The sequence below is a fragment of the Streptopelia decaocto genome (assembly GCF_964273445.1).
Source record: "Streptopelia decaocto genome assembly, chromosome: 16".
Lineage (NCBI taxonomy): Eukaryota > Metazoa > Chordata > Aves > Columbiformes > Columbidae > Streptopelia > Streptopelia decaocto.
Window position 1 is genome coordinate 990,142 of NC_138671.1, and position 21,533 is coordinate 1,011,674.

The window sequence follows — 21,533 nt, forward strand, 5'->3', positions numbered from 1 at the left end:
GGGGTTTGGGGGAGCCGTGAGCTGGGCTCACCTGGCCAGGCTGGTCCCAGGCAGGCTGGTCCTGGAGCTGTGAGGCTGAACTGAGGTGCCCCAGTAACTGCGGGAGAAGGCGCTTGGAGTGACCCCTGGGATGAAAGACCCTTCAGAAAAGGGTCCCCCCTGATGTGGGGGCATGAGCTGCTCAGAAAAGCTCAGGAGGGATTTATCAGGTGCAAGGCAGCTTGGAGCAGTAAAATACCATTGAGGTGACCCCACTGCTCCCCCCAGAGCAGTTTGTCTCAGGTGGGGAACTAAACCCAAGAGGTCGAAGCTCTGTTCTGCTGTGAAGCACCTTCCCAGGGCTGTGTCCTGCTGCGGGAGCTGTGCTGGGCTGCCCTAATGAAGATGTTCCCCATCTGTCCCCCCTCCTCTCCTCTCTCCGTAGCGCATGTCGGCGCAGGAGGCCATGCCGGTGATGAACGGAGCCTCAGGCCCAGACAGCGATGGCTACAACCACTGGTCTGAGATGAAGTCAGCACAGCCCAAATCTTTATCTCCTCCCCAGCCTCAGAAGCAGCTGAGTGACTCTTACTCCAATACACTCCCAGTTCGCAAAAACGTGCCACCGAAAAACAGCTACGCGTCAGGTGAGGTTCTGTCCTGCCCGTCCCCGCTCCCGGCGTGCTGGCCGTGCCGGTCGCTGGGTCCGGTGGCGGCCGCGGTGAGCGGAGTGAGTGAGGATGCTGGTGGTGCTGGGACAGAGACCGGCCACATCGGTGCCTCTGGACCTGGGGGTCAGGGAACGAGCAGAGCCGGGGTTTGCTGTGGGGTTTTGGGTGGATTTCAGCCAACAGACAGCACTAGGAGGGAATTCTTGAGGGGTCTCGCACAGGGAGGCTGCTCCCGTGGCCGTGGGTGATGCCAGGAGCAGTGGCCAGATCCTGCTCGTTAAGCTGCAAGTAGAATACTGAAGGTTTTATTGGCACCTGGGGCAAGATCAGCAGGGTTGGGGACCTCTCCCTGCTTGTGCCGGGGTTTGGCCATGGGCTGAAGAGCTCGGGGCACTCATTGGCCTCTGTCTTCCACCAGCCGAAAACAAGACGCTGCCACGCTCCAGCTCCATGGCCGCAGGGCTTGAGAGGAACGGCAGGACGAGGGTGCAGGCCATTTTCTCGCACGCTGCCGGAGATAACAGCACCCTCCTGAGCTTCAAGGAGGGTGACCTGATCACGCTGCTGGTGCCGGAGGCCAGGGACGGCTGGCACTACGGAGAGAGCGAGAAAACAAAAATGTGAGTGCTGCGGCCGCTCCTGGATCCTCCCCAAACAGGTGTGGGTTTGGCTTCATCCCCTGCTTTGCCTTCCAGGAGGGGCTGGTTTCCTTTCTCCTACACGCGGGTCCTCGACAGCGACGGCAGCGAGCGGGTCCACACGAGGTAGGAGCGTCACCCGCCCGCCAGCCCCGCACCGTGGGGGCCCCTCCGCGGGTGCCGGGGCAGCCCAGGCGTCCCAGCGCGGGGTGGCTGGGGCTGACGCCTCTGGTGTGCGTGTCCCCCCAGCCTGCAGCAGGGGAAGAGCAGCAGCACGGGCAATCTGCTGGACAAGGACGACATCGCGCTCCCGCCGCCCGACTACGGCATGGGCTCCCAGGCCTTCCCGGCGCAGGGCGGCAACACCTTCAAGCAGCGGCCGTACAGCGTGGCCGTGCCCGCCTTCTCCCAGGTGAGCCCGCGGCGCGCGGGGGCTTCTCCCGCACTGGGGGGTTATTTTATAAATGGGAGATGCTTGAGCAGAGCCCCGGGTGGCGGTCACTGCCGGAGCCTGGCGCCTGGTGACCCGGCTGTCTGGGGCTCCTCTGTCCTGCCCGTGGTTTTAAATCAAGAGGATGAAATGTGGTTTTAAATCAAAAGGATTAAATGTGGTTTTAAATCAGAAGGATGAAATGCGGTTTTAAATCAGAAGGATGAAACGTGTTAAAGCCGGTTCTGAGTCCGGCGTGGCGTGGGCAGCGTGTGGCTGAGGAGGGCTGCTCTCCAACCTGTGTTCGTTGTTTTAGGACTACCTAATGCCCTATGGGTGTGCAATTAAAGACTATTCCAGTGGCCTCTGCCAACCGCCCTCCGCTCACTACAAGCCTTACACTAGGTCGACAGCTGTAAGTCTGAACGCACGCAATGTTTCCCTTGGGATTTACAGGCGTTTGGCCGTTTTTGCCTGGTGACCCATGTGCCTTGCCCGGGTTCCCGTCCCCTGCCCAGCATCTCTTGTGGGGAGCAGGGCTGGGGATGCAGGGGGACAGGAGAGCCGGGGGGGAGGACCAGCTGGTTTGGCTCACCTGGACAGAGCGGGCAAGGCACCGGGAGCGAATGGCACAAAACGGCACCGTAAACCCCCAAAGGACAACACTTGCTGACTCCGTGGGAGCCTCCCACCAGAAACGAGCTGTTCACAGGCAGCTGGAAGCGTTTTCTCTGGCATGTGCCAATTCAAGCCGGTGACGGTCCCTTGGGAATGTGCAGGGCAGGGCTGCCCCCTCCGGCAGTTTCCGAAACAAGCTCAGGCCCTCTCAGATGAGGAGTTGGTGAGGACGTGTGTGTGGAGGGCATCAGCTTAACCCGGGAGCTGCTGGCGCAATGGGGCTTCCCCGCCAGAACGAGCCTGGTGGGATGAGCCGCGGTGGCTGCCCCGGAGCACTCGGATGTGCTGGCAGATGGGGAGGGGGAGAGGATGAGGAGGGGGAGAGGATGAGGAGGGGGAGAGGCTGAGGAGGGGGAGAGGATGAGGAGGGGGAGAGGATGAGGAGGGGGAGAGGATGAGGAGGGAGAGAGGATGAGGAGGGGGAGAGGATGAGGAGGGAGGCAGCAGCTTCAGTCGGGGTCTGGTCCTCTCTGGCAGGGGACAGACGTGCGGCCCCACTTCTTACTGTTTGCCGGGTTTTCTCAGCAGGGTTTGTTGCTGGACTTGGGGTTTGGGGATGGGCAGCATTCCTGGGACAGCGGGGACGTGGGTCTCTGATCCCTGGCGTGTGACCAGCTGAGACCAGCATCTCCCGCTCCTTCCTGGAGCGATCCCGTGTGTGTCACGGAGAGCAGAGCTGCTCTGTGCCCGCGCCCCAGGACAGGTCCTCGCCCAGGGAGCGCTGTCCTCTGAGCCCATTCCCCGCCTGCTCCATGGACCTTCCGTTCCCCCCTGCAAAGGCCGTTCGGTACCGGCTGAAAGGAGAAAATAGTCCAAAACCCTGTGGGTTTCTGGTGGGAGTTAATACGGAGAAACACCTCTGTCCACTGAACATTTCACTGATGTCTCAGACTTGTTCGATCCCTTTCCGAGCGTGTTGTACCTCGGCAGCAGCTGGAGCTGCGTGCCACGCGGGGCTGGCAGAGCAGAGCGGGGCTGTCCCGCTGCCGTCCTGCTCCGAGGAGAGCGGTGCCACTGTGCTCTCTGCTGTCTCCATCCTGCTCAGATCATCTCCATACCTCCCTTTCCAAATGCATCGGCTCTTGACCCTGGAATCCCCAGGTCCTGATGCACTTTGGTCTGTTCGTGTGACCCTCCAGTGGCACCTGAGCGGGCGCAGCCCCCGTCCCCCCCTTACCGTGCTTCCTCCCCTCCTCTCCGCAGGGTCTCGATGACTACGGGACGAGGTCCGTCAGCAGGTAAGACTGAACCTTCCTGTCGCGTTACCTGGCAGTGAACTCTTGGTGTTAGCTCTGGGTGAAGCCTTGGGGCCGGGTCCCCACGGGGGTCCCTGCACGGCTCCCCGGGGGACAGGTGGTCGCTGGGATGGGGACAGGCAGTGGATAACACGTTGCAGGTCTGGTCTGTGAGCACAAAGGGACTCAGCGTCTCCTGGGGACAGCCCCAGCGTCCCTGACTTGTACCCTACAGGGGATCGTGCTCCTCTGGATAGTGACATGTCCCCAGGCTCCTCCCTGGGGACAGCAGGGCTGTGGAGAGCACGCGGGATCCTCCCCTGGCACCTTCTCCCACCCGGCGGCTCCTCCATCCCCATTCCCTCTGCCTTGAGGCCGCCCGCCCTGTCTCGCTCTCGGGGACAAACCCCAGGGCAGGGGTTGAGCTGGTGGCTCGGCGGGTGCCGGCGTCCCCAGGGTGCCGTGCCGGGAGCCGCACTCCTGGGCACGGTGCCGCTCGCGGCGCTGCAGCGTCCCGGCCCCCCCGGCAGTGTCCTGTGCTTTGTTCGCAGCGGCAGCGGCAGTTTGGTATCCACGGTGTGAGGACACCCTGGCTCGCGGCGGCCCCTTTGCTGCTTGGAAGAGCTTTCTGCTTCTTTTCCTCCCCTTTTTTTTCTTTCCCCTTCGTTTCTCTTTCTCTACTCCTTTTGGATTTTAAACTCTCGTGATCTTCAAGGAAACCATGGTGCTTCTCCACCCCTCCCTGGTGTTCACAGTGCCCTTGTTTCTGAAGCCTTTTCAGAGCAGAACCTGCCGCTCGGTCTGTGCTCGCTCCCCAGCAGCCTGGATGCAGTTGACACTGTAGTGGGACCCGGTTTTTGTCCTCCCGTGTGAATGTTAGCGATGCACTGTCCCCCGGGCTGCACGCCGGCCACCTCGCGCCAGCGGGACCAAACCTCCCCGGCTGGCACAAATATGCATGGCCTCTGGTGTCCGCACTGTTACCCAGCATCCGGGCTGCCCGCGATGCCGCTCCCGCGGGGAAGGGCTGCAGCCCCCCCGGCCCATCCGCTTCCACCCCGCCCCGCGCGGGGCTCCGGGCGAAGCGGATGGCGCGGAGCTCCCGCGGGGAAAGGGCTGGGGTCCCGCCGGCGTGGGCGCAGCCGGCAGCCCCCGCAGAAGGGTTACTCCTGCTTGTTTTATAAATATATATATATATATATTTTTTGTAGCAAGGTATTGTTACCTCACGTCAGCGCTGGGGGCTGGTGCGGAGCTGTCTGAGGATGCGCTCGCATCCCTAAACCCGGCTTAAGCGAGGCAGTCCCGGCTCTGTGCCGGGGTCCAGCGCTCGGGGTCCCGCTCCCGCCGCCGAGCCCGCGGTGCCCGTGGCCGTATCCACCGCAAAGCTGTCCACGCTTCCTTTTTCTGGTGTGATTTTTAAGACCTCTGACATTGCCTGTTTACTAGGACACTGCTGGCAATACAGACACACACACACGGACAAGTCTTTTTGTTTTCTATACTCGCCTATGGGCATATTGTGACACGACCCTCCTGCACCGATGTCCGAATTTTGCTAAGGATTTTTAACCCAGGATATTTCATGCTGAAAGACTGAATGTAGAGGGGGGAGAAAAATCCCCAGTCTAGCCAAGCCTGTATGGAGATTGTAAAGTGCTGAAAAACCTTTTTTAAAAGCCAGAGAGAAATGTGCCCTGTACTGAGTCATTGTTTGAATAAAAGTTTTATTTATTGCATTGAGCTGGGCCTCGGTGTCTTTTTCGGCTGCCGTGCCTGTGTGCTGCCCATCCCGCCTGCATCGCCCACCGCACATTGCCATGCCAGCATTTTTTTGCCCCTTCTCCATCCCCTTGGCACTGGGCAGCCGGGGAGCCCCTGCGTGCCCGCGCTTGGCCCCCCAGGCTTTAAACAGCTTTGCTGAGCGGGAGCAGCTAAAGCTGTTTAAGGGCCACGTGCATCCCGGGACGCCGCTGCTTGCTGCACGCGGGGCTGGGAGCGCGGGCGGCCGGCGGGGAAGGAAGCCGCCCCCTCCCTTCCGCAGCCCCCGTGCCCGCTCCGCTCCCCCCGGGTGCCGCCGGCCCCGGCCGTGCCCTTCCTTCCCCTCCTCGCCGGGAGCGGCGGGCAGCACCAGCGACTCCGTAAACATGACTTTTCCTCCTTTTTCTTCTCTTCTCCTGCTGCTTCCTGTGCGCGGAGGCGCTGCGGGCCGTGCAGCCGGCGGGCTCGGTGAGCTCTCGCGCCGGGGCGGCCGCCGGCCTGCGGCGCGGTTCCTCTCCTTAACCAAAACCTTCTTCCCGTCAGGGGCTCGCTGTGTCCCGGTGTCTCCAACCTGCCTTCTCTTTCCCTTGCAGCCCCGATGTTGAAGTGGCCAGGTTTTGAGGTGCCCCTGCCCGTAGTTAGTAAGTTGACGGTCTCGGGGGTCCGAGCCCTGGGTGTGCTGGCGCTGGGGCTGCGTGGGGACGGTGCCACCGCTCTGCTTCCCCCTGCACCCGGCTGAGCGCGTCCCCTCCCTGGGTCACCGCTTGTCCCCACTCGGTGGCGGGAGGTCCCGGTCTCACCGCGCTGCACCCGCACGGCTCCTCGCTCCGGGGCCGCTGAGCTGCTGCTCCTGCTCTGCCGCGTCCCCGCTCCCCATAGCCGTAACCCCATAACCAGTTCCCTTGTAGGTCTCCGGTGTCCACTGTCCCTCCAGCACCCAGTCGCCGCATCGCTGTCCCCAGTCGTGTCCCATGGGAACAGAGCAGATCCACACTAATATCACATTTTTTGAGCAGTTTCTTTTGCTATAGATGGCCCTGGGGATGCGTCTTGCCAACCTCGGTCCCGACCCCAGCTGTGCCCCCAGGGCAGACATGGAGGAGTCTCCCCAGGAGCTGAGCGCTGCACGGCAGAGCCCGGGAGCCCCTGCCCGGTCTCTCTTTGATGTGTGAGCCGGTTTTCCCACGGCTGCCGGAGCTGCGGGTTCCCAGCCCAGCGCCTCTTCCCTGCCACAACAAAAATAGTTAAACAATAACCCCCGGTGACTCATCAAAGCAACCTGGCCTCTCCCTCCAGTCCTGCGAATCTATTTTGGCATCCTGGCGGGAGGGGGGGAAAGTGATCTAAGAATCTGCATTAATTAGGTGGGAAATTAATTAACCTATTTTTAAGCAAAAGCCAGGAAGGCAAAAATGCACTTAAGAGAGGTGAGAGACAGTGGGGAGAGGGGCCAGGGGAGGCAGCGAGGACCCTTCCCAGGGGGACCGAGCCCCTTCCCCTGCCCCACGGGAGGTGACCAGGGACATCCCAGAGCTGAGGGCTCCAGGCAGAGGCAGCGGGTGGCCACGGCTGCTCCTACCGGGGCTCAACGCCACCGTCACCTCTGTCTTGCCATTGCCGTGCTGCAGAGAGGGTGTGCGCAGCCCTGGGGAGCGCAGGGGCTGCAGCGCTGCTCTGCGGGCCCCTCGGCCCCCGTGCCGGTGCAGGTTTGTCCCCGTGGCTGCTGGCACCCTCCTGCCCATAGTCGGCAAAGAGCAGGGACACGGGACGGTGCAGGGGACACCCCAGGTAGGTACCGCCCGGCCGGCACAGCTCCGGCTGTGGGATGTGGCAGCTCCTCGGGGAGCCGGGCTGTGCTCGGCCTCGTGTCCCTGCCGAGCTCTTCAGCGGCTCGGCCAGGTGCTCTTCCCCTCCCCATCCGCTGCCTCGCCAACATTTGGCCTCTCCAAAGGCTTCCCAGTGGCACCACACGGCACAGAGCTGCCAGCTCTGCTCCCGGCCGGCTGTCCCCGCACAGCCCAGGCAGCCGGGAGCTCTAACCCGCTGCTCCCCGGAGCAGCCTGGTGCAGAACGGTGATCTCGGGGTGCTCCCATGGGGGGACGGGCACCTCTGACATCCAGCACTGCTCTAACTGGGAGAGAGCAGAGGATCGAGGGGCAGCTCCAGCTCAGCCCCTTCCCAAACGCTGCTGGGCTGGGGCAGGGGAAGGGGCCGGGCTGGTGGCTCCGGGCTCGGGCTGGCGGGACGCGCAGCGCAGCCCCTGTGCCCGGCACAGCCACCGCCACTGCAGCAACAGCTTTTTGGGGTCTCACTGTGCCGGTGCCCCGTCCTCGCAGGCCCCGCTGCCGCCGTCCCTCCTGCTAAACTCTGCCTTCCTCTGTCTCCGCAGAAACCCCTTTGCCAATGTCCAGCTGAAGCCAACGGTGACCAACGACCGCTCGGCCCCGCTCATCAGCTGATCCGGCAGCGCCGGTGCCCGCCGTGCCGCGCGGCACTCGCCGCCTCCTCCTCGCTGCTGCATGTCCAGCTTTCCAGGACTTCATTTTTAGGCAGAATTTATTTAATCCTGCTGCTTTCAAAGCCAAAGGCTAAAGCTAGTGCCCTAGTTCTCTCTCCTCTAGACCCAGCTCATTCCTCTCGGTGGCGGACGGTTGAACCGCTGCCGTGCAGCCCATCCTTTGCCTGCACGGAGCCAGGCACTGGGTCCCAGAGCCGGGTTTGCTTCTGGGCTCAGCAGCCGCTCGCCATGGTGGGGAGCACGGGCTGGGCTGGCAAACGGCTCCCCAGAGCTGAGCTGAGCTGCGCGTCGGGCTCACGTGGGGCAGTGACGATGGCACAGGGGAGATGACGCCCCCGGCTCCCCCGCCCGGCCAGGAGGGACCCTGTGTGAGCCGAGGGGGTGGTGGGAGCCGTAGGCAGCTCCAGGCTCCTGCAAGACCGTGGCTGCCCGCCCGGGCTCCGCTCTCCCAGCCCAGACTGGGAGGCAATGGGTGCCAGCACTGCGGCCCCCGCTGAGACAGGGACGGGGCCGGCTCCGCTCCCAGAGCTCCTGCAGCTCCAGGTCTCTGTATATATAAGTAAGGAAGGTATTATGGTACTGCTGTAAAATATAAGCTAGGAAAAACAAAAAAAAAACCAACAAAAAAAACCACTTTTGGAGGCGAGGGCTGTGTTTAAGCGCGTGCCTTGGGGTGCCCAGCGGCAGAAGGGGTGCTCCCCCCAAACAGGCTCTCCCATCCAGACCTCTTGCTTGGCTGTTTGCTCTTCCTCTATTAGTAGGGCTGTATGAGAGAGAGAGACATAGATATAGATAAATATATATATATGAATATATACACACACACTTGCTAAGCTTATTGCTGGCGGTGCACCCATGGGCAAACTGGTGCCCGGGCTCTTCCTGCGGCTCCTGGCTGCCCCGAGCCAGCGCGGGGGCACAGCCCTGGCACCAGGCAGGGAAAAGGGCTTTTCCAGGCAGGAGCCGCAGCTCTGGTGGGGGCAGCACCTGCCGAGATTTTGCCTTTTCCGTTGTACTTGTCCTTTTTGCACTTTTTAACCCCTGATCAGGCAGAGCCCCGGGCGCCTGGTTTCCGTGCAGCCGGGCGCTGTCCCGTCGGGCCGTGGCTCGTCGCCGCCGCGTCCCCTCCGATGGCTTTTGCAGCTCCGTCACAAGGAAGTGGCTTCTCCTGCGCCCGCCTGGGCTCTGGCCCCGTGCTGGGGGCTCTGGCCCCGTGCTGGGGGCTGCTGCCCACTGGGCCCCCCCCGAGGAGTCCCCCCCATCCTCCAGCCAGCCCCGGGGCTCTGCTGCACCTCCTGGCTTGGTGGCACCTGCAAGATGTAACCTGAAATAATTTTTTATGAGTTGATTAAAACAAAAGTCATTTATGAGCTATAAAAGCTCCCTCCACGCTCCCACCCGCGGTGGTTTCCTCGGGGGGGGCAGCTGCCCATGCTGGGCAATGATCTGGGCAGGAAACGGCTTAAGATATTTTAAAAACTTTATTATTGGCCCGATGATATTTGACACACATGCTGGGAGCTGTATGGACATCAGCACTGATAAAAAATACAGCAATTATGACCCGTATTGATAAAATAGACAATGTAATAATAGCCTTTCTATTAAAAAAAATATCCAAGACACAGTTCTGTCCTCATGCTGCCCTCCAGAGGCAGGGACCTGCGGCACCATAGACCAAACCCGGGCTGCGGGGGCGAAACGGGGCGGGCAGGACCAGCGTCAAACTGCCCTGGGTGCGAGGGGGGAGCGGGGGTATCGGGGAAGGGGGTCAAGCAAACCCCCCCACAAGGCGGAGCAAACCCCCGCAATGCCGGCGGGGCGGCGGAGGGGGGGGCTCAGCAGGGTGGGTGCTGCGGGAAGGGCACCCCAGGCACCCCCCGGGCGCATCCTGCACCCCACGGCCGGGTGCTGCGCCCGTGTCACCCGCCAGCACAGGGTGACGGCCCCCACACTGCCCCCCCCCGCAAAGCGTTCGGCAAAGAACTTGCAAGAGCAGCCCTGGGGGGGGGGGGGGGACATGGGGTATGGGGGGGTGTTACAGGCCAGGTTGGAGCTTAAATAAAACATGTCTATAAAGCAATAATTGCTGTCAGTGACTGGCTGCAGCAGGAGAAGCAACCGGGGTGGGGGGCAATAACGGGGCAGGCACAGCCGCCCGGGATTTGGGGGTGAAGCTGGGGTGCCCCAGCACCGGGCTGTCCCCTGGGTGGGGGGCACAGCCCCCGCACCCCTCCCAGCAGCCGCCTGAGCGCTGGGACACGGAGCCCCCGGCACCAGCCCCGTCCGTGTGGGTGCGTCTGCGCACGCGTGTGTCCGTGCACGAACACGCGTGTCCCCCGTGCACGAACACGTGTGTGTGTCCGTGCACGAACACGCGTGTCCCCCGTGCACGAACACACGTGTCCCCTGTGCACGAACACACGTGTCCCCTGTGCACGGGGCAGCTGAGGACATGGGGCGGGGGGGCGAGGGGGGCCGGGGTGGGGGGCATTTCTCACCTCAGGGTTTGGTCTATAGACCCGAAAGGAGCCAGCCCTGATTTCAAGGTTTCGCTCAGCTCTGCTTACTTCCATTTCCCTCTGGAAGCTGGAATTGCACAATTATCCTAAGCCTCAAATGAACTTAAAAAAATATCAAACAAACAAACAAAAATAAACAGAACAAAGAACCATGAGTGCCCCCCCGCCCCCCCCAACTCGTTACATCTCTTTGGCAGCAACAACTTAAAATCACATCAATGTGGGTTCAGTCAACATTAAGTTTTGTTTCTGTTTTTTTTTAGGGTGGGTTTGGTTTTTGTTGTTGTTTTTTTGTTCTTTTTTTAAATCCTTTTCTTTAAATACAAAAATAGCTGGGTTGGGGGGCGCCACCCTGTGGGGGCAGCCAGGACCACCCATGCCCGCCCTCCCCGTGCTGCTCCCCAGCCCTTGGGGCCCCTCGCCACGCCAGGTCTGCTCCCCAAAAAGCAAGGGAGGGGGGAGCTCCCCGTCCCTGAGCCCCCCCCGAATCGTGCTGCCCACCCCAGGAGCAGGAGCACGAGAGGGGACACACAGGGTGACATCAAGCAGCGGCAGCAGCTCGGGATCACTGTGGGGCAGCCGTGGGGCGGCCGAGCCGCCGTGTGGGGCTGCGGCACCGAGGGGCAAGGCCAAGTGCAGGGGACGGGGGTGGCATGGGGGGGTGGGGACAAACGCTGCCTCGGGGAGCACGCGTGGGCAAGACGCCAAGGGGGGACTTCACTGCGGGGGACACTCCGCGAATGTTAGCGAGGTCAGGGCACTACCCTTTAAATGCTATAATTTATATATATATATGTCTATATATATATATGTGTGTCTATTTTTACACGCGCACACACAGCCACCCGCACACGCACACGCACGGCTGCACCCACCGCCTGGCCCCGGCGGCTCCGCTCCCACTCGCAGCAGCAAACCAGCCACTTCTGATAAAATCTGCCTAAAAAAACCAGCGCGCGGTCGGGAGCCCCCGGCCGGAGCCCCTCCGGCCCTGCCGTCCTCCGCCGCCCGCGCCGGTGCCGGTGCCGGAGCGATGCCCGGCGCCGCTGCCTCACTCCCGCTCGCCGTCTTCACTGCTGCCTGCAACGAGCGGAGAGGCGGCGTGAGCGCGTCCCACGGACACGTGGCCCTGCAGAGGGGACAGTCCCCGCCGGGCACAGGGGCAGGGTGTCCTGCGCACCCCCGGCTCCCACCGCCAGGCACCGCGGGACAGCGGCTCTATGGCCCCGCAGAGCAGCGCGCAGGGGACTCACCTCCTATGGAGTCCATGTCCGAGTCGGAGACGTGGGTGATGGAGAACCGGGACACCGGGGCGGGCGAGACCGTGAACCGGGAGAACTGGATGGGCAGCACCTGCTTCTGTGCCGGCACCACGGCCGACAGCGCAGGCACGGCCGGGTCGGGCTCCGCCGGAGTCCCCGTCAGCGAGGACATCAGGGACGGCTTCACCGGCATGAGCGGAAAATCGTCGTCCCACTCGAAGCCACCACCTGTGCCAGGGGCAAGGGGCTGAGCCCACCGCGGGGTGACCCCCGCCTGTCCCGTGCCCCCCACGACCCCCCACCTCCTTACTCTCTTCCGAGGCGTTGCCGTCCGAGGAGTCGTCCGAGGCTCCCGGCCTGCCCGCCGGGCTGGGGGGGCTGCTGCCAGCGGGGGGCTGCCCCAAAGGCTGGGGGGGCTCCGGGAAGCTCAGCTCCCGCGTGGGGCTTTCCTGCACAAGGGGAGACAGGAGGGAAGGGACGTCGCTAGGGACGCATCTGGGGAAGGCTCTTGTCACCAGTCCCCAGCACCCAAACCTCCCCATGGTCATGCCCAGCGCCCAGCTCTGCCCCCTGCGGCCACCCACCTGGTCAAAGAGGTAGATGGTAACGTCGTCGTAGAAGGAGACGGCCTTCTTCTTGCGCTCCAGGTCCTCGCAGAAGGCCTCGGAGAGCAGGCTGGGCATCTTGAGGAGGCTGCGCAGGTTCCTGCCGCTCTGGCTCTCGGCCACCACGATGGGGACGGCCGCCGGCTCCTCCTCGCTCTCCTCGCTCTGCTCCTGGATGTTGTAGCAGCGCAGCTCCTCGTCCGACTCATCGCTGTCCTCCGTGTCCTCCTCGTCCTCCTCCGGCTCCTCGTGGCGCTCGGGGGCGGCCGGCCGCGGCTCCCGGGGGGACGGGAGCGGGGAGAGGCCGGGGGGCGACTCACCCCTTGGTAGCAGCGTGCTGGGACCCCCTGGTGCATCACCCACCTCAGTTCCCTCCAGGGGCAGCCCCAGTTCCCCAAGCCGCGGTGCAGGGGACACAGTCTGTTCAGTGCCGGCTGCAGCTCCCCCAAGCCCAGGGACACCCTCGGGCACGTGGGTCCCTCCAGTGGACACCGGCTCCCCGGGGCTCACTGGCACCGGGGTCAAGAGGAAAGTCTTGGGCGGGGGACGGGTGTCTCCATCGGGGTGCGGGGAGCTGCCCGGTGCCAGCCCCGTGCCGGCGGGTCGCTGCTCAGTGCCAGGCGCTTGTCCCATGGGGCTGGCCGCGGTGCTCCCGGTCTCTGCCCCCCGCCAGTCCCCCACCGAAACCCCCGCCAAGGGTGCATCTGCTGCCAGCACCATGCTGAGCGCGGCCGGGGGGCTGCCGGGCGCCCCCGGGGGGTGCAGCGGGTCTTCTCCCAACACAGGGGTTCGTCCCAGGTCCTGCACGGGGGACTGGGGACCCTCCTCTGCCTCAGGGGTCCGGGACCCATCGCTGTCCTCCTCGTCCTTGGGGCCACGCTCGGCCTCGGTGTCGTAGTCAGAGAAGTAGGCAGAGTCGCGGTAGGGGTTCTTCTCGGAGAGGCTGTGCAGCTCGGCCCCGAGGGCGGTGGAGAGCCGCGTTTCGGGGGCCGGACCCTCACCCTCGCCCCCTGGCAGCCCCGGGGGTGGCTTCCCCAGCTGGCTGAAGGTCTCTGGCTCTCGAGGTTCATGGGGCTCTTTGAGGACGAACTCGGGGGACTCATTGTTCTCGGTGTCGTAGCCGCTGTCGAGGGCCCTGGGCTGGCCGGGCGCGCAGGCGGTGGGGCTGCAGACCTCGCAGGAGCTGCCTGTGGAGGGGATGTCCAGCGACTCCAGGGAGTCCGGCGTCCCCACCTGCTTCTGCAGGGACTTGAAGGCTGGTGCCGTCTCCACCCGCTCTGCGTAGTCCCCAGAGAAGTCAGTGAAGACGCCGGAGGTCAGCTCCGCCGTGTCCTCGTCACTCCCCTCATCCGTGCTGGGGAAGCTGGCGCTGGAGAAGGTCTTGTCCGGTGTCCGGTCTGTGTCACCAGCAACACACGTGCTGCTCTCGGCAGCCGCCTCCCCCGGCACTGGCGCAGGCACCTCCGGCACAGGCTGGGCACCGTCTACGCTGGGCTCGGTGGGGGGAGCGGGGCTCGGGGTGGCAGTGCCAGCCATGGGGGTGGCCTCCCCCGGCCCCGGCGCGGCTGCGGCATGGGGCAGGGGGCTGCGGGCAGGGCTGCTCCCCTCCGTGCTCTCGTCCGGGTGGGCATCGTGCTGGGCCCCCGCTGCGGCTGGCGGGGCCGTGCCGGGGCCCCACGGCGTGCCGGGGCTGCCAGCCAGCGCTGCTGCCTGCGAGCGGCCGCAGGTTGATGAGTCACGGCTGTGCCAGGCCTGACGCCGCGGGGAGGGCGAGCGGTGCGGGGAGGAGGAGCCGCCGGCCGTGCCAAGGGGCTGATCCTGCCAGGGGCGGTGGAAGTTGCGGCCCAGCGGGGACCCCCCGAGCTGGGGCTGCCCGCACAGCACGGTGCCCAGCGGCTTGGCCATCAGCCCACGGAAGGTGATCATGCGGCGGTAGCACCAGCTGTCCCCGGCCGGGGGCTCGCGGGACGCGGGGCTCCCGCTGCCGATGTTGTTGTTGGAGGAGCTGTTGGAGGCCCAGGGCTGCTGCTGAGCCGGGGGGCTGGAGCCCTGTGGGTGGGGGGCTCCGGGGGGAGAGTCCTCGCTCAGCTCCAGGGCCACGCAGTCTGGCCGGGCCGCGCTCTGTGCCGGTGGCCACGCACCTGGCGGGGCTGCCCGCGGCTCCCCGTACGCCCGCGGGCTGTACGCACAGTTCACCGACGGAGAGACGCCCAGCGGGTCGGTGAAGATGCCGGGCTGGAAGCTGGGGATGGGCCAGTCCTGGCTGCCCGGCTGGGGGCGCTCGTTCTCCAGCAGGTATCCCTCTGCCCCGCGGCTGGGGGGCGGCTCGTAGCCCCCCGGCTCCTGCCCCGGGCAGGGGTAGGGATAGTACTCAGCACACTCCCAGGAGCCCTCGCTGGCCGGCGCGTGGCCCAGCAGCGGCTCCATGCTGAGGGACACGGTGGGGCTGCTGTCTGAGTCGTAGGTGCCGCTGCCGGGGGCGCCCTGGGCTCTCCAGCAGGAGGGGGGGCGCGGGGAACCCCGCTCGCCCGCGGGGCTGTAGGTGCACATGGCGTAGTCCAGCTCGGCACTGCCCTCGCCGGGCCCCTCGATGCGGATGTAGTACTCGCTGCCCAGCGAGGGGCTGTGGGCGCCCAGGATGGGCACCACGCCGGGGGCCGGCAGCGCGGGGCAGCCGGGCCCTTGGCACTCGTAGCAGGAGGGAGAGACCCCCAGGCTGAGGTGCCCGGCGGTTGTGGCCGGGTAGTAGAGGTCGTGGTAGCGGGCGGCACTGCTGGGGCTCAGGGAGCCCAGCGGCGCCTGGAAGTGCTCAGTCTTGGTGTGCTCCCACTTGTACTCGAAATTGAGGCCGTGGCTGGTCTCCATGACGGTGAGGATGTCGTCCCCGTCCGAGGGGAAGCCGTCAGCCGAGAACTGCTCCAGGAGCGGGAAGGAGGAGAGCTCGGCACCGTGGTGGCTGGCGCTGGCGTTGCCGTTGGGCTTCATGGAGTTCCAGCGCTTCTCAAACTCCTCCTCCGCCTCCGTCGTCCCTTTGGCGCAGAGGTAGGAGAGCAGCAGATGAACCTCCTCGGCCGTCGGGCGCTGCTCCGGCTGCAGCCAGCAGAACTGCATCACCTCGTACCTGTCGCGGTCAGGGCCGAGGGGCCATGGTCAGCACCAGCCCCCAGCCCAGGGTCAGGGACAGGGGGGACAGGGTGCGGCCACAGCCTGGCCGGGTTCTCACCAGCGCTCCGACAGCGAGAGCTTCAGCTGCGGCTTGGGCAGCTTGAGCTGCTGCTCCTTGATGGCGTAGGCCAGCACCTGCCGGTCGGAGTAGTGGTCGTACGGCTGGCTGCCCAGCTCAAACAGCTCCCAGATGGTGACGCCCAGCGACCTGTGGGCAGAGCGGGATGCTGGGACCACAGGGAGACCCCCAACCCCAAAAATCACCCACCCCGACACGTCTCGCTGATGCTGCCCTGTGCCAGTCACCTCCCTCCGTGCCCAGCAGCAGCCCCCCCGCGCCCCCCAGGCCCTGCTCACCAGACGTTGCTGGCCTTGGTCTGGTCCACGATGAGCAGGTTGCCGTGCACCTCGTCGATGAGCTCGGGCGCGATCCAGCGCAGCGGCACCCACAGCTGGTCGGCTGTCACAAAGTAGTCGTCCTGCCAAGTATGCAGGGTCAGTACGAGAAGAGAACGTCAAACCTACGCGTAAAGGACCGGCCACACCGCGGAGAGAGCTGTCCCAGCCCCGCCACCCCCGCAGCCACCCCCCACTGCCGCCTGCGTCCCCCACTGTCCCCAGCACACGTTGTGCTCCCTCTGCCTGAGCCCCCAGCCCCCTCTGCCTGCTCCCGTCTCCCCATCCTGAGACCCCTCCCGCCAAACCCCCACACTCACTGGCTGTGATCTCAGCCCTGCAGGAGCCGCAGGCAGGACAGACAGACAGACAGCCCGCCCCCAGGCTGACGTGCTGGCAGCTGCCTGTAGGGACTGGCCCTGGCAGGGGGCACATCCAGGCAGCAGCAGAGAGCCCCCCCGGCTGCATCGCACTCTGCTGGGCAGGGGGCCAGGGCGCTTGGGGGGAACAAACCACCTCTTTGTGCTCGGGGGGGGGGGCTACCGACCCAGGGGGACCAGCCTGGGGGGGGCTGCCTGGTCCTGGGGTGCAGAGAGCCCCTTGCAGGGTGGTCTGTGGGACTGCACCCCCCTGCTGCCCCAGCAAAGCCCGGGGGGTGCCCTTGCACCGCTGGGGAGGGAGATGTGTGTTGGGGGGCACAGGGCTCAGGGTGTGTGTGCCCACAGCTCCGCCATGGGGTCCCTGCACGCAGCCCCCAGCCCCCCAAACCAGCCTTACTTTGTACTTGCAGTGCGAGAGCCCATAGTCCCCGATCTTGACGGTCAGGTCTGCGGTGAGCAGGCAGTTCCGCAGGGCCAGGTCGCTGCCAAGCAAACCCCGGCGCTGTCACCGCTGCCCTGGGGGGGCAGGGGAGCACCCACCGCCCACGGGCCGAGGGTCTGTGCTCGGGACCCCCCCGGCAGCGCCGTGGCTGGCAGTGAGAGCGGACGGCTGTGCGGTGGCGGGGCCGGCGGTCTGACTGCCGAACAGCGGGCGTGCCGATAACCAGCCACCGAATGCACAGCAGGAATGCCTGCGCGGCTCCAGCTGCGCCTCGTCCGCCCGTCCGTCACGCGCTGAGCCCAGCAGAACGCGGGTGTCCCCGGGCAGCGTGAGCCCTGGCACGGGGCTGGGCTCCCTGCGCTGCCCCAGCCCGGAGGGTCACACAGAAGGGGCACACACAAGACCCCGCTGTGGCAGGGCCCACCGAGGCCAGGATCCCCACAGCAAAGTCCCCCATGTTCCCCCACCCGCAGCACTGGGTACCCTCATAGGGACCCGCCCATGGAGTGTGGGGAGGGTCCAGTGGCCCCCGATGGCAGCGCACCCCCTCCTCAACAAAATCACTGATGCTGGAGTCTCTGTCTGCAACTCACTCAGCACCAGGATATTGTTGGGCAGGAGGAGCAGCAGTGGGGCGGAAACACCGGCGTCCTGGGGGCTCCCTCTGGACGGCCCCCCTGAGCCCCCAGCCCCCGTGCCCCAGGCCAGCCTACCTGTGGATGTAGTTGTTCCTGTGCAGGTGCAGGACACCGCAGGCCACCTCGCACGCCATCCTCTGCAGCGTCAGCGGGTCCGGGGTCATGGCCTCGGCCCCCCGGCAGCTCCGCAGGTACCCCTTCAGGTCACCCTGCAGGGCAGTGTCACTGTCACCAGCCACGGCGAGCCAACGGGCTCAGCATGCCCAGCTGAGCGCTGCCATGTGCCCTGCCCTGCCATCCATCCATCCGCGGTACCTGCGGCAGCACCTTGGCGAGCAGGACGGGGCGCGGGGGGACGCAGGGGACTTACCAGCGGGCAGAACTCCATCACCAGCAGGTACGGGGTGACCTCGGCACACTGGGCCAGGCACTGCAGCAGGTTGGTGTGCTGGAGGGCCCTGTGTGGGACAGAGAGACGGGGGCACATCGGCACTGCGTCGGCTGGGGTTTGGGGACGGCAGCAGCCCCTGGGGAACCATCTCCCTGCCCTTCTGCTGCTGCGCTGGGGGCCAGCGCTGGGAGCGCTGGGAGCGGGTACCAGCACGTCCCAGCACCCCGGGACATGCCACAAAGGGACACTTGTTCCGCTCTGCTGGGGCAGGGAGCAGCTCCACACCCCCCAGCCCCACTCTGCCCATGACCTCAGCGCAGCCGCTGCCCCCGCGCTGCCGGCAGCTCCCGGCACAGCCCTTCTCTTGCCACAACAAGCGCCCGGCAGATGGACAGAGCCGTCCTGCCTGGAGAGCTCAGCTGGGCACCTCCCAGGGCAGCCACAGCTCTGCTCGCAGCCGAACGTGGCACGGGGGGGACCAGGCACCATTCCACAACATCCCCGCTCCCGGTGTGCCCGGTGCAGCAGCAGCACCGCAGAGCGACCCCAGACTTACCTGTAGGGCTGCGCTTCCTCCAGGAACTGCATCTGGTCCTGCACGCTGGCGCTCGCCTTCAGCTCCTTCACCACCACCTGGGTGCTGCTGATGCCCGAGTTCACCTCCCCCAGGAACACCTGCAGCAAGGGACAGGCTCATCCTCACCGTGCGCCCCACCTCACCCCAAACCCCACCTCACAGAGCCCCCTCCCAGCAGCCAGCGTCCCGTGGGGTGTCCCCGCAGCCAGCGTCCCGTGGGGCGTCCCCAGGGGAACCTGTCCCAGCCGCTCACCTTGCCGAACCAGCCGTGCCCGATCTCCTTCAGGTAGAGCAGGCTCTGCCGCCCCAGGTCCGCAGACTTGAGGAGCTGCACTGTAACAGAGCACATCCAGCTGCCCGCGCGCCCTCCTGCCGCCCCCGCCCGCCCAGCCTGCCCGCGGTACCCGCCGGGCCCGGTCCGGCCCCCGTGTCCCCTCCGTGCCACCCAGCGCCAGGCTCTGCACCGTCCCGGGGGGCTCCGGAGCAGCCGTCCCCAGGCACCCCGCAGCCAGGGCATCCTCCTGCCCAGGCATCCCCCGCGGGGGATGTGGGGTCCCAGTGTCCCCAGATGGGGTGGCAGCAGCAAGCTGGCTCCCTGCCCCTTCTCCCCAGGGAGAGCGGAGCCGAGCGGCGGGAGCTCTGGCATCCAGCCCCTCCCGGCCCCCTGGCACAGGTCCTGCCCCTCAGGCACTCGTGCCAGTGGCGGGCAGCAATGGGGCCATTGTTGGGCTGCGCCGCCCCTCGCCGGCCCCCCCACACCATTGCCGTTCAGCGGGCCGGGAGGGGGCCCACATTCCTCTCCCACTCACAGGCTTGTTTACGCGGGGCTGGGGTTCACAGGTGCCACATTTTGGGGTTCCTGTGTCCCGTACCAACCAGTGGGGTGCAGGCTGCTCCCCGGGGATGGTGCCAGGTGCAGGGCTGGGGACAGGCCACCAGGGCCCTTGCACACTGGGACAGTGGCAACACTCGCCACTGTCTGTCCCCTGCCCAGCGGCAGAGCACTGCTGGGGCCACCCCTCCTTAGCAGGGGGGATCCCCCATCCCACCCCATCACACTGGTGGTGCAGGATCCCCAACCATGGAGCACAGGGATCCCGCGAGGACCGTCACCCGTCCCCATCCCGGCTTACCTGAGCGCCCCGGCTGCTTGGCCATGGGCAGGGAGACCTTGGTGAGGGGCAGCACATAGACCTCGGGGCCATGCTGGGGGGCGGGCGAGCCCTGGGCCGACAGCTCCGTCACGTAGTCGTCCCCCTCGGCGTTCTCGAACTCCTGGGCCGGGGAGTGTGTGGGGGGGCACACACCGAGCAGAGACAACTGACCCCGTGGGTTCCCCACTGCCCCGTGCAGCCCCCTGCCTGCCGCCCCGAGGGGCTCGCCCCACAACAGACCCCCGGGCGTGGAGACCCCCCAACACAGCCCCGCTACCCCTGCCGGCAGCCCCCCGCGGGACAGGCCCCCCCTCCCCACCGCCCCGGCACCGGTACCTGGCTGCGCCGCCCGGCCAGCGCCCGGAAAGCCGCCTGGGCGAGCAGGTAGGTGATGGTGAGCATCTCGCCCCGCGCACGCCCAGCCCGGCCTCATGGTGCTGCCACGCACGCCATGCGCCACGGCCCGCTGGACACGGGCAGCGCCCGGCCGCGGCCCTGCACCCCTATATAGCCACCGCGGGGGCACGACGGGGCTCATTGTTCCCCTCCGGTGCTCCGGCCGGTGTGGGACGGTTACACAACAGCCCAGCGTGTCCCCCCCAGCCTGACCCCCTCCCGCCGCGGGCGCCACAAGCCTCCACAAAAATCTCAGCAATTAGGGAAAAACCATTTCTCGGCACATTCTGTGCCTGTGAGGTCAGAGTGCCTCCCGCCCCCGGGGGCGAGCGGGTGGGACCGCAGCCCTTAACCATGGCAGACCTGGCCCCTGCAGAGCTGCGAGCGCGGATGGGTCAGGATGGGGCCTGCAGCGATGCTGAGCCCGTAGATCCAGGCTCTGTGCAGACTGGGGATCCTGGCTGGGTCAGTATGTGACCCATGGTGATGCTGAGCCCCGGTAGTGGGGGGCTGAGCTCCCCCAAGCAACGCTGTCCTGTGCCGGGTCATATCCTGCACTGGTGCTGGCAGCAGCGGGGGATCCTGCACTGGGATCCCAACCCCGGGGAAAAGCTCCCCCAGTCCCCTGGCCCAGGGACAACCCTGCCCCCCGCGTCCCCGCATCCCCAGCTCACCTTGAAGCCGATGTCCCCCTTCTTGCAGCACAGGCAGGCCAACATGAGGAAGATGAAGGTGAAGAGCCCCGAGAAGGAAACGGCCACAACAGCCAGTGAGGAGGACCAGGAGAGCTCGCTAAGGGGGGTGCCGTCTGCGGGGACAGGAGGGCGTGGGCTCAGGGTGGGGGGCACAAGGGGGGCATGTGGCTGTGCCCAGGGGTGCTGCTCGGGCGGGTCATGGGATGCAGGGACACATCAGGGGCTTGGGCAGGGAGCAGCCGGGGCGGGGGGTCACAGCACTGCTGCACCCCCTTTGCTGGCTCATCTGTTGGCCAGGATGGGTGGGGAGCCCAGGAGGGACCCCAGAGCCGAGGCAGGACCCCGCCAGCAGCTGGCGCGGATGGGGACGGGCACAGTCCCCGTGGTAATGCAGGGTGGCAATGACACCCGGGGAGCGGGGCTGCGCTGGCCCAGGGTCACCAGTTCCTGCCCCGTCCCATCCACGGAGCTCAGAGACGGGATCTCCAGGGAAGGGTCTGCTGGAGACCCGCCAGCACGGCTGGGAGCCCCTCCAGGCACCAGCACGTCCCAAAACCCGGCACCCGCCACCCCCTCAAGCCCGTTCCGCATCCCCTCGGGGCGGCAGGGAGCACAGTGGCAGCGGTGGCACCCACCGCCCAGCCACCCGGCCCCGCCAGGCCCCGCCATCAGCTGCAGCTGCCACATTACTATTCTGCCCGGCGCCTGCCCGAACAACCAGCGCGATTGTGGCAGGAGGAAGCCGGAAGGTGACGGCGCTGCCAGCAGAGCCGGCCTCGCCGGGGACCCGCACGCAGCCCCGCGGTGCCCAGCACGGTGCCCTCCCCGTGGGACACCGGGCTGGGACGGCGCCCTGCCCGACCCCGCAGCTCCGCTCAGCCACCCGAGCCCCCATCCCGCGCCGCGATGCCAGCACTTGTAGATGCTCATGGCACACGCGGCTACCGCACACGGACCACAAGGCATCGCTCCATCGTCAGCCCTGCGCCCCGACCGCCC

The 21,533-nt window shown here is 66.0% G+C and overlaps 2 protein-coding genes across 8 annotated transcripts in view; one reads left to right on the forward strand and one right to left on the reverse strand.

Moving 5' to 3' along the window:
• Nucleotides 1–9,538, forward strand: part of BAIAP2 (BAR/IMD domain containing adaptor protein 2) — a 39,074-nt gene extending 29,536 nt beyond the window's left edge. For 2 of the 6 annotated variants that reach the window (XM_082067017.1, XM_082067021.1), the window contains 6 exons: nucleotides 425–626; nucleotides 1,069–1,270; nucleotides 1,346–1,414; nucleotides 1,538–1,700; nucleotides 3,600–3,634; nucleotides 7,783–9,538. In XM_082067017.1, the coding sequence (XP_081923143.1) occupies nucleotides 425–626; nucleotides 1,069–1,270; nucleotides 1,346–1,414; nucleotides 1,538–1,700; nucleotides 3,600–3,634; nucleotides 7,783–7,852 (741 nt within the window). In that variant the 3' untranslated portion in view covers nucleotides 7,853–9,538. Of the gene's footprint in view, nucleotides 1–424; nucleotides 627–1,068; nucleotides 1,271–1,345; nucleotides 1,415–1,537; nucleotides 1,701–2,034; nucleotides 2,134–3,599; nucleotides 3,635–4,182; nucleotides 5,375–5,985; nucleotides 6,034–7,782 lie in introns of those variants that run through there. The other 4 variants (XM_082067022.1, XM_082067019.1, XM_082067020.1 and 1 more) reach the window with 4 other exon arrangements.
• Nucleotides 9,374–20,639, reverse strand: AATK (apoptosis associated tyrosine kinase). 2 transcript variants are annotated; one of them, XM_082067015.1, is made up of 13 exons: nucleotides 20,514–20,639; nucleotides 19,423–19,564; nucleotides 18,543–18,622; nucleotides 18,269–18,387; nucleotides 17,692–17,779; nucleotides 17,397–17,530; nucleotides 16,639–16,723; nucleotides 15,823–15,944; nucleotides 15,524–15,673; nucleotides 12,280–15,421; nucleotides 12,006–12,144; nucleotides 11,687–11,923; nucleotides 9,374–11,513 (listed from the first exon to the last, which is right to left on the reverse strand). In XM_082067015.1, exons 1-13 carry the CDS (start codon nucleotides 20,556–20,558, stop codon nucleotides 11,485–11,487), a joined length of 4,512 nt encoding a protein of 1,503 aa, XP_081923141.1. In that variant the 5' UTR covers nucleotides 20,559–20,639; the 3' UTR covers nucleotides 9,374–11,484. The 2 variants fall into 2 exon arrangements, with proteins under 2 accessions (XP_081923141.1, XP_081923140.1); XM_082067014.1 differs by lacking the exon at nucleotides 20,514–20,639 and adding an exon at nucleotides 19,780–19,909.
• Between the last annotated feature and the right edge of the window lie 894 nt (nucleotides 20,640–21,533).

Coding starts and splice junctions, on each gene's coding strand:
- AATK (XM_082067014.1), bottom strand. CDS start 19,845: ATGCTCACCATCACCTACCTGCTCGCCCAGGCGGCTTTCCGGGCGCTG. Junction 15,945..16,638: donor TCTCGCACTGCAAGTACAAA/GTAAGGCTGGTT, acceptor CATACTTGGCAG/GACGACTACTTTGTGACAGC. Junction 11,514..11,686: donor GGACATGGACTCCATAGGAG/GTGAGTCCCCTG, acceptor CGCTCGTTGCAG/GCAGCAGTGAAGACGGCGAG.